Below are 12,900 nucleotides of genomic sequence, written 5' to 3' on the forward strand. Positions count from 1 at the left end.
GTTTCTAGCCCCTGCCCGCCACCCGCGCGCGCCGCAGCACTCGCGCTCGCGCCCCCAGGAGCACCCCCGCAGGCCCCGCGCACGGACCCCTGACCCTGCCGCCAGACCCTTACTCGATGCCTCCGCCGCACGGCGGCCCCTGGCCTCGGCCGCCGCTCCCCTCCCCGCCGCCCGCTCCGGTCCCAGCGTTGTTCCCAGCGGCCTTGGCTCTCCCCCCCCCACCCGCTCAGGCTGTCTCTCTTCAGCCGCCGTAACAGCAGCCCGGCCCCCGGCCCCTCCTCTCCCGCCCCCTTCCTCCTAATAACTCCCTCCACGCACCCGGGCCCCAGCCCCGCCTTCGCCGCTGCGCGCCCGGATGTGAGGTGGCTGTAGCGGTGCCGGGCGGAAAAGAGAAACATTAGGGCGCGCTGCCCGGGCCCTGGCCCCTGCGCGGGCCCAGAGGTCGGGAGAAAGCGGCCGGAAGGAGACTCGAGGCTCGGCCGGGAGGAAGCCGCGGCTGGGGGAGCGGAAGTTCGCCCCCGTGCGCTCAGGCGGTCTCCACGGACAGCCCCGGGGAGGGCGCCGTGTTCCCACGCGTGAGGAGGCGGCGGGACGGGTGCTACTAGGGGCCCGAGACACGCGCCACGCTGTGCTAGGTGGGCCGAGATCTGCTGCTTGTCCGCTGGCGCCGTGGCCGCTGGGGCTTCACCGTGGGGAACCTGAGTTACGGGAACTCAGCTGTATTGTGTACTAGTGGTGTGATCTTGGGTTCATTCTTCCTAAGTAAGCTCGTTACAGTTCCCTTAGATACAGGTAAGGATGACTGACAGATTCATTGAAATGGTCTTTGTCGCGCACGGTCTAATCTTTCCTAAATCAGCCCACCCGAGAAGGGGAAGCGCGAATGTAGTTGGGAGAAAATGAGCGAATGTCAGGCGCTTGGCAAGTAGTATCGAGATTTAAGTGGACAGTGGGGCACAGAAGTGCAAACACAGTATGTGAGCAGCGCGAAGAACTGCTGAGCTGAGCAGGAGGACACATTAACCGGCCTACGGTTGTATCTCGAGCCACCATTTCTGCCCAGGGTTATTGTGAAATGATGCATCGGCGTGGGGAGAAACAATATTTCGTTAAAGAACAGCAAAGTCTACTTTTCTTTCATCAGAAAAATGGAAAGATGGTAATCCACTTACAGGGCAGTTGTCAAGATTAAATAGAACAAGGTGGGTGAAAAGCCCCACACAACCTTTTCTTTTTTTTTTTTAATTAAAACTTTTCAAAAGGGCAGAGGAAATTTTTTTAAGCCTATACAGACACATTGTAGGTGGATCAAGCAGTTACCAGTTTTTATTTTAAAAACCAAGATTCCTGAGCTAGGGATGTAACTTGGTGATAGAGCACTTGCCTGGCACTGGTGAGGCCCTGGGTTTGATCCCCAGCACCCCAAAAGCAACCGAAAATCCAAGATTTTTTGTTGTTGTTCTTAAAGTGGGGAAAAATAAAGACTATTCTCCTAGCTACCATATTTCCCCCAAATAAGACCTAACCAGAAAATAAGCCCTAGCATGATCTTTCAGGATGCTAGTAATATAACATCTACCCCCAAATAAGTTCCAATTAAGATTGTCAGGCCACCCCGGTACCGGAAAAACAAACAAAAGATTGTCAGGCCAGGCGTGGTGGCGCGTGTCTATAATCCCAGCACTGAGGAGGCTGAGGCAGGAGGATCATTGCGAGTTCAAGACCAGCCTGGGCTACAAAGTGAGCTCAAGGCCAGCCTGAACTGCATAGCGAGACCCTGTCTCAAAGACAGAAAAACAAAAAACCCAAAAGATTGTCACACACATCTAATACATGTTGCAACACACTAAATTATAGAATATATAAGTATTTTTGACATTAACACTTAACACAAATTATAATTAAGTAAATACCAAAGCAGGTACCTTTGGACAAGAGGTAAACGCCTGTGTGAACAGATGAACTTGACTTATTGGTGAATGACCAGTCACTACAGACAGTGCATGAATAACGTGTGTGCACTTAAATGGACACGGTTGTGTGTAGTGGGAGTCTTCATAATTCAATATGTTGTTTGTTGTAATGGATATACTTAATGCAGTTGTGTGAAATAAACATTTCCTGAATTTGGTGCCTACAGTTTTTTGTTGCTTTTGTGTGGACAGTCATTCTTAACTGTCATTGTTTTGTTGCCACTCATGTCTCTTAAGTCTTCAATAAATACTTGATTTAGTGGCAACTTTGTGAAGCCTTTGCTGCAAGAGGGTGTGATTTAGGTGAAGAATTCATGGAATAAAATCACCTGACAGCCGTTTTACCAGTGTACTATGAGCTGGCTACATGGACAAGAAGTGCTCATTTAAGAGTGCTCTACTGCTGGACAGGAGAGATTGGGGCCAGTGGTTCTACAGGGAATGGAGTCACAAGAAATTCAGGTTGGAAGCTGGGCATGGTGGCACACGCTTGTAGTCCAAGGACTAGGGCGGCTGAGGCAGGAGGATCTCCATGAGTTCAAGGCCTGATTGAACTACATGTTGAGACCCTGTCTAAAAAAAAAAAAAAAAAAAAAATTCAGATTGGAATTTGGGGTTTGGAGAGTTCAGAAGGAGTGTAAGTGTAGATTTCTGCACATGAATAAGGGTAGATTTTTGTACATGAAAAAAAAAAAAAAAAGACATCCCCTGAAAAGAAGACCTGTTGTGACTTCTCAAGCAAAACAATGTAAAATCAGGACTTATTTTCATAACAATATGGTATTATGGAGTGCAGAAGACTCCCACCTCCATACACCTCTGCTGGGGATCAAATCTAGGAACTTGTGCATGTTATGCAAATGCTCTACCACTATATCCCCAGAGAAGGTATTCTTGAAGCTAAGTTCTTTGCCACTTAGTGTGAAACCTGAGCTAGGCACTTCACTCAACATTAGTTTCCTCATCTGTCAAAGGGAGAGCAGGATCTACTTTTCAGGCCTGTGGGAGGAGTTAGTTAATATAAAAATTATCGGGGTTGGCAGGCATGGTGCCAAATATCTGTAATTCCAGCACTTGGGAGTCCGAGGCCAGCCTGAACTGCATAGTGAGATCCCACCTCAAAAAAACCCCCAAAAACTCTTGGGGTTGGGATGTAGCTTAGTGATAGAATGTGGGTTTAGCATGTGCTAGGCCCTGGGTTCAATCCTTGCCACCACAAAAAAACAACACAACAACAAAAAACAACAATAAACTGATCTAATTATTTCTTGTGCCACAAAACCCCAGAACTCAGAGGTGTAAACTTGTATTTATTTTGCTTCTACACTTGTAAATTGCGCTGCTACCAGCTGAGACAGCTGGTCTCTGCTGCGCTCAGCATCAGCTGGGACAGCTTAGAGGCTGTGGGCTGGAATCACCTAAAATCTCACTTACTTGTTTGGTACTTGGAGATTACTGTCAGATGGGCCCACTGGTACTTTGGCTGAAACACTTACATGTGGCCTTTTAATGTGGCCTGTACTTCAGATTCCAAGGGCAAGTATCCAGAGAGAGGAGATGCCAGATAGTTGCTGCATTGCTTTTTTCTTTTACCCGCTGGTGTTGGCTTACAGTGGAACACACCCTGAGCAAGAACTCAGTCAAGGAGCTATATTCCTAGCCCTGCATTGCTAGCCTTGAAGTCACTCAGGATTAGTGCTGCCCTTTGCCACTCTCTGTTCCTTAGAAAGGAGTCACTAAGGCTGGCCTGTATTCAAGGAAAAGAGTTAGCTGACTCATCTAAGAAGAATGTCAAAGAACCTGTGAGCATGTCTTAAAACTATCACAATCAGGGGGCTGGGGATATAGCTCAGCGGCACAGCACCCGCCGGACAAGTGCAAGGTCGTGAGTTCGGTACCAGAAAAAACAAACAAAACAAAACAAAACCTATCACAATCATAGCTATCATGATTTGGCCTGGAACTAATTCTGAGTCCTCCAGTTTAGTGATGGCAACTCTTTTTTTTTTTTTTTGGTTTTTCTCTGGTAGCAGAACCGAACTCACGACCTTGCGCTTGCCAGGCAGGCGCTTTGCCGCTGAGCTAAATCCCCAGCCCCTATGGCAACTCTTTTAGAGCTTTCAATAATAACGAACAGTTGGCTGTGGCATACCTGCCACCGGTTCAACACCACTGCACTAAGCCCTTCTTTAATGTCTAATATAGAATCTTTGCCTCAATTCACTTTTCAGTTTATCCTGGTAAAAGACAATTATTCCATAAAAGTAGCATCTTATAAAGGGAACCCAGAAACTTTTTGCACCTGTGCCTCTCTAGTTGCTAATCATTATTTCATAATTTTCTCATGTTCTCTATGGCAAGAATAATTTGGAATTACAAGTACTGTCTCTTGTAACAATTTTCAAATATAAGCATGGGAAATACCTTTGAGAATAAAAATTATTTATTCTAGTTCTTTATGAGATATTTGTAAGAACTTGGTTTAGGACCAGGCTATTCAAAATTTGACACAAGGACCAGGTGTGGTGGTGCACTCCTGTAATACCAGCACTTGGGAGGCTGAGGCAGGAAGATTGCTGTGAGTTTAAGGCCAGCCTGGGATACACAGTGAGTTCAAGGTCAGCATGAACTACACAACACCCTGTCTCAAAAAACAAAAACAAAAAAAAAGTTTGGCAGACAGACACAGGTTTGGTCAGGAGGAAATTGACAAAGAAGAAAATGAAAATATTAGAAACCCAGATATTATGAGAGTGCCAATGAAGATTTACTGGTAGGCCATAATCTTCATTTTTTTCCTTTTTTTTTTTGTACTGGGAATTGAACTCATGACCTTGGCTTGCCAGGCAGGCACTGTGTCACTGAGCTATATCCCCAGCTCTAGGCCATCATCTTCAGAAGCTTCATCTCAAAAGGCTGAGGTTGCATGTCTCTACATAGGCTTGTTCCTACTAAGTTTTCTTGCTCCTAGGATGATTCCTAAACTGGACCTGATGACACAAACCTATAATCCAGCACTCTGGGAAGGTAAACCAGGATGACTAGAAGTTCAGGCTTAGCCTGGCCATTTAGTGATTTACCAAGACCCTGTCCTAAAAAATTAAAGATAGGCTGGGGATGTAGCTCAGTCCAAAGGCCCTGGGTTCAATCCCCAATACGTGTGTGTGTGTGTGTGTGTGTGTGTGTGTGTGTAAAATCCCTTGTTTCAAGAAGCTAGGCGTTTCACTATGGAATCCTATCTTCAGGTTAAGCCTGAGAAAGAAATTATTATTAAGGGGACTTTCCAAAGATAATTATTTGCAGACCTTAGACCCTGCTGGGACTTTACATGCTTTTGTTTTGTTTTGCTTCAGGGTACTGAGAATCAAAACTAGGGACTTGAGCATGCTAGGCAAAAACTGTGAGACTGAGCTACACTCGTGGCCCAACATCTTTGATTTTATAAATGGGATATACTTAACACAGAGTCAGACATTAAGCTATTATGTATGTACCATTATCTTTTACTCTTTCGCAACAAGAGTAATTACTTTTATTAAACTCATGTGAAAATGTCTTGTGTACTTCCTCAATCAAAACTGAAGGTGGTAAATGCACATGACAAGAATAAAGTGTCATGGGGCTGGGGATTTAGTTCAGCGGCACAGCGCCTGCCTGGCAAGCGCAAGGTCGTGAGTTCGATTCCCGGTACTGGAAAAAAACACCAAAAAATAAAAATAAAAAAAATAAAGTGTCAGCAAGTTAGCTCAAATCCAGAAAGTAGGCATACTGATGTATCATCCTGAATATGGCATATTTTTGTATAAAAGTACCTACAAATGTTACAGTAAGTAAAATTAATTACAGTATTATGACTATGCAATGCACCAAAAATGGTCACATAACTTGGGATGAATCATCCCTGAAAGATTGGCTTTTGTGACTAACATAGGACTTCTTTAAAATCTATTTTTCCCCAAGTACTACTGGGGATTGTACCCAGTGTTTTACACGTTAGGAAAGCACTCCACCAGTTACTTCCCTTGCCCATTCATTCATTCATTCATTCATTCATTTATTTTTGAGACAGAGTCTAGCGATGTAGGCCTTGAACTCTTAGCGATCTTCCCGCCTCAGCCTTCCCAGTGCTGGGATAACATGCACGCACCACAACGTCCAGCTAAGCCCCTGTTACTAAGACAGGTCCAAATTGCTCCGGGTAGCCTCCAATTTGGAACCCTACCCCTTAGCATCTGGAGTAGCTAGGATTATATACCTGTGCCGTTGTGCCTGGCCACTTTTTATAAATTACAAAAAACTTAACGTTATCCAGAAGCTGTAGTGCACACCTAGTAATCCCAGCACTGTGGGAGGCTAAGGAAAGGGAATCACAAATTCATGCCCAGCCCAGGGAATGCAGTGTGACCCTGTCTGAACATTTAAAAAATGGCTAACGATGTAGTTCAGTGCTGAATTCAATCCCCAATACCACCAAAACCAAAACATGTACAGTACCTAAAAATAGGATAAACCGGCTAAGGTGGCATGTCTGTAATCTCAGCACGCAGGAGGCTGAGGCAGGAGGATCGCTGCGAATTCAAGGCCATCGTGGGCTAGTCAGTTCAAGACCAGTCTAAAGTATACAGCAAAACCCTATCTCAGGAAAAAGCAAAAAAAAAAAATTTTTAGGAGTAAAAATGTAAATTATTTGGCATTTCCTACCCTAAGACACCCAACAGTTATTTTTCTTTATATTTTTAACGTGAAATGTTTCGGCCACTTGAACGAATAACGCTAACTTTTGCTCTCTGCAGAAATCTCAAGTGCTTTCAGATGTCTTACAAAGCGCAACGGCAAAGTACACGAAAACATTCCACTTACTCTCTTCCATCTGTGTTAAAAACACTATCAGAGTGGACCCAAATTTTTAAAAAATATAATTACTATAATTAACTATTTTAAAGCAATGGTTAAGAAGATATCAGCCTAAGATAATTCTAATTCTGGGGCTGCAGGAACCCTACTCCCCCAGTCCAGGTCCAGGTCGCAGCAGTCTCCTAGTTCCATGCCCTGATCCACGGTTCCGGCTCATATTCTCTGGAAACTCTGAAGATTGGGGAAGGAAGACTTCACCGCTTCTGCCTACTGACCGGAGCTTAATCCCTCGTTTGGCCGCGGCAGGCGTAAACAGGGGACCCGCTCCCAAGTAGCTCTCACTCCTCTGGCCTAAGAAAAGCAGTAGAAAGCTGAACTCAGAGAGAAACGAATGGCCAAGGAAGCGAAGAGGTATCCGCAGGAGTCTCCAGGCAGCGCGTTGCCCTCAACAGACACGCCCACCTCGAATCGCCCCAGCTTCACTTTGGCTAAAGAGAGGCGCATCACCGACGCTACTGAGGCTGCGCGAACTGTAACATCCGGGGCGGGGCGTCTGGCGCGCGCCGCGTCGCCGTGGAGACGGGGGTGGGGCCAGCACGAGAGCCAAGTCCCGAGAAGCGGGAAGACCAAAACCTGGTGTGGGCTGCACCGGCCTCGGGAGGTCTTCAGGGTGCGCAAGTTTTCCCCGCGACTCCTGTCGGGCGCCACGCCGGAGGGCTGGGTTCGCTCAGGTACGAGGCCCGTTTGGATCGTCCCCAGCGTGTAAGTGGCTCTGCTTTTCGGTCTGTAAGCCCGGAAGGGAGCACAAATGCTTCCGAGTTAGGCCCCGCGATTTCTGTGGCGCCTGGGTTTTCTCCTCTTGTAAAGGTGCAGGTGGTGAGGGATGCCGCCTCCCCGCGGGCTCTGGTCTCGGCGTGCAGATGCGCGCGGAACCCGCAGAGCGGCGCGCGGAGCTCGCCCGGTGCCGGGACGCTTCTGGACAGCGCTGGTCGCTCGCCCGGGGCGCCGCATCCTTCCGCGCGGCTAGTGCGCCCCAGCCCGGAGTTCGAGCCCGCGCGAGGCTCCTTGGCGGGCGGGAGCACGAATCAGGTCAGGGCTCCCAGCTGCGTGGCGAGCGAGTGGGTGTTAGCATTGAGCCCCGGAATTCCCCCGCTAGTGAGAGGTGGGCGCTTCGTTTCTATTTTACTAGGAGGCCGTTCCACGTGTGGTCAATCTCTGTGTACGTGTGTAGTGTTTGTTGAGGTGGACGTCTTGAGCACTCCAGTCCTAGTCGTAGCTCCACACAGCTAGAGGGATTGGGCATTTATCTATAAAATGAAGATGGCAGTCACTGCTGTATTAAAGTAATTTATGAAAACTGCTTTGCCAGGCGTGGTCGTGCACGCCTGTAATACCAGCACTCAGGAGGCTGAGGCAGGATGATCGTTGCGAGTTCGAGACCGGCTATTTTGATTCTAGTCTATGCATTTTTTTTTCCTTTTCTTTTTGAGACAGGGTCTCGCTATGCAGTTCAGGCTGACCTTGAGCTCACTTTGTAGCCCAGGCTGGCCTCAACCTCGCAGTGATCCTCCTGCCTCAGCCTCCCGAGTGCTGGGATTACAGGCATGCGGCACCACGTCCGGCTAGTCTATGCATTGTATTTTATTTTGGAACCGGCACTGGAATGCGGGACCTTGCACTTGCCAGGCAGGTGCTTGTGCCGCTGAGCTGTATCCCCGGCCCTAGTCTACGCATTTTAGATTGGTACTGTCGTAAGTGTTGGGAAAGTATGAGACGTAGTGGGGTCAGGGAAGGCTTCTTGGAAGAAGTAGTTGAAACTTATTCTGGGGTTTAAAATATAAATTTCCTCGTTTTCCTTTAGTAAGAGCATTCTTTTTTTTTGGCTTTGTAAGAAACTGCAAAATACTGTAGAAAATTCGATATTTTTACAGTTTTTCCAAATTAATGAGGTTTAAAAATTAATCTTAAAGTTTGTAGCAGAAAGTAGCTCCCCACTCCATTCTTCTAGCTGTTTCTTTTAATGTTACTTATAAATTTATAAATTGGAAGTATTTCTTATAGTGATGTTTCTCCATTTGTTAGTTTTGTACTTTGTGTTGAGTGTTTTTCATGGGAGGTAAGTACTTAACTCATAATTTTCCTTTCCTCATCTCTCCCAGGTAATTAAACAGTAATTTGTTGGGGTTTTTTTTTGGTCTTTTTGAGACAGGGTCTTGCTATGCAATTCAGGCTGGCCTTGAGCTCACTTTGTAGCCCAGGCTGGTCTTGAACTCGCAACCATCCTCCTGCCTCAGCCTCCCAGAGTGGTAATTTGTTGTTAAAATAATAGTGTCTATCTACATTACATGATGTGATGAACACTTCTGAATCAGCTGCAAAAGACTCTAATTCCAAATAAGGTTTCATTCATAAGTATCAGAGATTAGGATATCAGCATATCTTTTTGGGGAGCCCAATTCAACCCACAACACTACTATTCCTTGCACTCATAAATAAATAAAAATTATGTTATTTAGTTCATAATGAATATTTTTGGTAAAAAGATCACCCACTGAAAATGAAAACTGCACACTGTAACATCTACTGCTAAATAAAAACTGCCTGAAGATTTTTACAGATAAAGCTGACAGCCATAAAATTAATCTGGAGAAAAATTAAGAAATCGTGGTCCCTACTGGCACTGTTATGAAGGGAAGTTGAAGGTGTTAGAACATTGCTTGGATAGGAGCTAGTCATATCTTATGATTGTGACTCTTTTCTTAGAAAATTACTTAATGCAATTTAAAAAGAATATTTTAAGTCAGAGGCCTCTTATGCTTATTTAGTATTGAGTTAAGAAGGGAAGGAACAAGAAAGTAGCTGGCAAAGAGCTGACTAGAAGGGTGACACCTGTAACTTTTCAGATAATTTATTCTTTTGCTTCCTTTTCTTTTGTAGTTGGAAGGGGAAAAGACTTTGATCCCTGAGTAATCTGAGAAGTGTATTATCAAGCCACTGGTTGAATTTTCATCAAAAAATAGGTTAGGCAGAGGATGGAGAAGAAGGTTGATGTTAGGTAAGTGTCAAGACATGACAGAAAAGATAACTGACATTACGATTTGTAAACATTTTGTGTGTAAAAGTAGTAAGGGAAAATAAAAAAATAAGTTTCATAAGTAATGAGTGATAATGTAGAAAGTATGGGTTAAGATTTTTTGTCATTGCTATTTTGTTTCTCAACTGTAATATAATTTATATTTTATACATTATTTTTCAGTAAAAAATCATTTTGAAACTGGCTGTGGTGGAGCATGCATATATTCCCAGCACTCTGTGAGGCTGAGGCAGGAGGATTGCAAATTCAAGCCCAGGCCGGGCAATTTAGTGACTTAGTGAGATCATTTAAAAATTAAAGAAGGGTTGGGGATGTAGCTCAGTGCCAGGCGCTGAGTTCAGTGTCCAGTACCATTAAAAAAAATAACAAAACAGAAAACTTTGCAAGCATGTGAAAATATCGATTATTAAAATTGATTTTTTGTTTTTAATTTTTGAGGCAGGGCCTCACTGTAGTTCATGCTGGCTTTAAACTGACTGTGTAGGCCAGGCTGGCCTTGAACTCAGTGGCAGTCCTCCCACCTCAACTTTCTGAGTGCTGAGTGCCACCATGCCTGGGTCTCAAAATTTTGATTTTGAAAAAAATAAAATAAAATTCTGATTTTGATGCTGGCGATATGGTTCAATGGCAGATCAGTTATCTAGTATGTGTAAGACCCTGGGTTTGATCCCAAGCACTGAAGAAAAATTCTGATTTTGAGTAGATGTGAAGATAATTTCTGGAGACTAAAAGTTCTATCACCAAGGTTGGCTGATTCTTATGTTTTTCCCCTACTTTAATCATGGTTACTTTTAGTCTGCATGAAAGTTCTTTTGATTCCAATTAGCAGAATCCAACCCTATTTTAGGAAAAAAGGAAAAAAATTGCCAGAAAGAGACTAAGATATTACCTTGAACAACTTTTAGACTCAGAACAGTGGGCCTGTGACTCAGCTGGCTGGGCAGAAGTATACCCCTGCCCTGCACACAGCGATTGGCTCAGGAGTGGGCATATGACCTCACAGGACCTTCAGAAGTTTTTCTGTATGGCTGAGACAATTATATAGAGACTGACCCTAATGCTAAAGTTACTGTGGCAGCAGTTGTAGTATCCACCATGCAGGGGCAATAGGGAGCTTACACTGGAGGTTAGCAGGTCAACATGCTGGGAGAAGCTGAAAGACATAACAGTGTTGTCACACTAGTTCTGCTTCTTTAAGACGGGAATGTGCTAAGTTGCCTGCTCTAGGTTTAAATTTAACAGTCCTCCTTTAGGCTCTCACAGTGATAAGATTAGAGGTGTGCACCATGATGTCTGGTTTCATTATAGTTCTTGAGCCTCAGGTTTCGGAATCTTTCCAAAATAAATGAGCTGGGACACTATCTCTCTGTGCTGGATATCCTCTTCAATTTAGCATTCCAAATCTAATCTTCACTCTCCTGCATCTAGGACCCTCTGGCTTCCTGTTGCACTTGGTCAGTGGGATTCCTGGAAAGAGGAAGGAGGGGAGTGAGGCTTGGGTATTTATACCCTTGTCTCCCTCCTTTTAAGGTGCTTTGGGTTAACTATTCCTCTCCCCTGATGCTTACAGCACTTTGTAATGTGGCAGATTTTATCTCTTCTGGGTTCTGGTAATTGTTCCTTCCCTTTGTCTTTTGGGCCTACAGGTGATAACCAGCTTGGTCATCACCTATACTAGCTTCAGGTGCTTGCACTATTCCTTGTGGTTCCGTTATACCCCAACTTTTGTGAATACTCCATCTTCAAATTATCCTATGTATCAAATGTTTATTTTCTATTCTCAACTTAGTTTTGGTAATTTGTGTTTTTCTGGGAATTTATCTTTTATCTTATCTAATTTATTGGCATAAAGTTCACTGTATTATACTTTTAATTTAGTGGTAATATCTTCTCATTCTTAATTTTGGTGATCTCTGTCTTCTCTTTTTGTTGGTTGATCTCGGAAAAGGCTTGTCAATTTTTTTTGAAGGTCTCTTCTTGGAGTCTGAAATTTTGATAGGTCTTACACAGAGGGTACCAGCATGTCCAGCACCTCATAAAAACTTTGAGTATTAGTCTCTAATAAGCTTAACTGATAGGCACATATGTTGTTGCAATTCAACGCTGGAGGAATTAACTATGTGACTCCACTAGGAGAGGATTCTTGGAAGCTTGTACTGATTTCCACTAGACCCCCCCCTTTTGCTGATTTTGCCTTATATTCTGCTAATTCAATAAATCATAGGCTTGAATACATTTATATGCTGAGATCTGTCTAGTGAATCACTGAACTACTGGGCTACATCCCAGGGCCCTTTTCTTTTTTTTTGCCACAGGGTCTTGCTATGTAGCCCAAGCTAAGATTCATCTCATAATCCTCCTGCCTCAGCCTCCTGAGTGCTAAGATTACAGGCCTGTGCCACCATACCTGGTGATAATCATTTTAGTTTTTAACTTGGATAGTTTATCCAGGTGTGATGACACATACCGATATTCCCAGTACTTGGGAAGCAGAGGCAGGAGGATTGCAGTAAGTTTGAGGCCATACACTTTTTTTTAATAAAAACTTTCGATAAATATTATGCAAATATATAAAGGTAGCATAAAATGTACATCTTAATGAATTATTATAAGATAAATACCTGTGTAACTAATGTGTGTTTAAAAAAAATGGAACCTTGCTAGCCATTCTAGAACTTCCTCCCAAACACAGCACAGCACAGCACAGCGTAGCTGTCAGGCTTCTGATTCTCCTGCCTTAGCCTGCCAGAGTGCTGGGAATCACTTGTACCATTACTGGCTATGAGATAATTTCCTGTGTAGCTATCCTGTTAAGGAGAACCTCTTACAAATGACCAGTGTGTGGCCAGGGCCTCATCCATCTTCAGTTATAAATGGTAAACTGATGATGTTATGGTTTAGAAGTCAGAAACTGGGGCTGGGGATATAGCTCAGTGGCACAAGTGCCTGCCTGGCAAGCATGAGGTCCTGAGTTTGATT

General features: G+C 44.4%; 2 protein-coding genes across 14 annotated transcripts in view; one reads left to right on the top strand and one right to left on the bottom strand.

Moving 5' to 3' along the window:
• Nucleotides 1-336, bottom strand: part of Eif4enif1 (eukaryotic translation initiation factor 4E nuclear import factor 1) — a 48,457-nt gene extending 48,121 nt beyond the window's left edge. For 2 of the 3 annotated variants that reach the window (XM_005396316.2, XM_005396313.2), the window contains exon 1: nt 114-253. The gene's annotated coding sequence lies outside the window, so the exon portion shown is untranslated. Of the gene's footprint in view, nt 1-113; nt 254-318 lie in introns of those variants that run through there. The other variant, XM_005396315.2, reaches the window with a different exon arrangement.
• Nucleotides 337-6,897: 6,561 nt separating this feature from the next.
• Sfi1 (SFI1 centrin binding protein) overlaps nt 6,898-12,900 on the top strand; it is a 77,774-nt gene continuing 71,771 nt past the window's right edge. For 3 of the 11 annotated variants that reach the window (XM_013520416.1, XM_013520415.1, XM_013520417.1), the window contains exon 1: nt 9,845-9,882. In XM_013520416.1, coding sequence (XP_013375870.1) covers nt 9,860-9,882 — 23 coding nt within the window. In that variant the 5' untranslated portion in view covers nt 9,845-9,859. Of the gene's footprint in view, nt 7,590-7,852; nt 7,917-9,764; nt 9,883-12,900 lie in introns of those variants that run through there. The other 8 variants (XM_005396332.2, XM_013520414.1, XM_013520407.1 and 5 more) reach the window with 6 other exon arrangements.

Source organism: Chinchilla lanigera, unplaced genomic scaffold, assembly GCF_000276665.1.
Source record: "Chinchilla lanigera isolate Chin_1 unplaced genomic scaffold, ChiLan1.0 scaffold00054, whole genome shotgun sequence".
Taxonomy (NCBI): Eukaryota; Metazoa; Chordata; class Mammalia; order Rodentia; family Chinchillidae; genus Chinchilla; species Chinchilla lanigera.